The sequence below is a fragment of the Sinocyclocheilus grahami genome, unplaced genomic scaffold (genome assembly GCF_001515645.1).
Source record: "Sinocyclocheilus grahami isolate Dianchi unplaced genomic scaffold, SAMN03320097.WGS_v1.1 scaffold158.1, whole genome shotgun sequence".
Taxonomy (NCBI): domain Eukaryota; kingdom Metazoa; phylum Chordata; class Actinopteri; order Cypriniformes; family Cyprinidae; genus Sinocyclocheilus; species Sinocyclocheilus grahami.
Genome location: NW_015505337.1, coordinates 126,336 through 126,561, shown reverse-complemented (window position 1 = coordinate 126,561; position 226 = coordinate 126,336). Strand labels below are relative to the sequence as shown.

Below are 226 nucleotides of genomic sequence, written 5' to 3'. Positions count from 1 at the left end.
TTCATATCGATATCGGAATTATATTGTATCGACCGAAATTAATAACTATATCGTGATATAAATTTAGGCCATATCATCCAGCCCTAAGTGTGCGTCACACATTGAAATGTATCATCCTCTTCTAAAGGCAATGGCTGGAGGACGCAATGAAAGAGAATGATCCTACCAGTGTACTACTCTTCTTGGTAGGCACAAAGAAAGATCTGAGTGTGAGTGACCTTTATTT

At 38.1% G+C, this 226-nt stretch overlaps 1 protein-coding gene across 1 annotated transcript in view; it reads left to right on the top strand.

Moving 5' to 3' along the window:
• The window catches only part of LOC107592793 (ras-related protein Rab-34-like), a 3,577-nt gene that overhangs the window by 2,438 nt on the left and 913 nt on the right, over positions 1-226 (top strand). Inside the window, exon 7 of the mRNA XM_016282358.1 lies at positions 128-209. Coding sequence (XP_016137844.1) covers positions 128-209 — 82 coding nt within the window. The remainder of the gene's footprint in view (positions 1-127; positions 210-226) is intronic.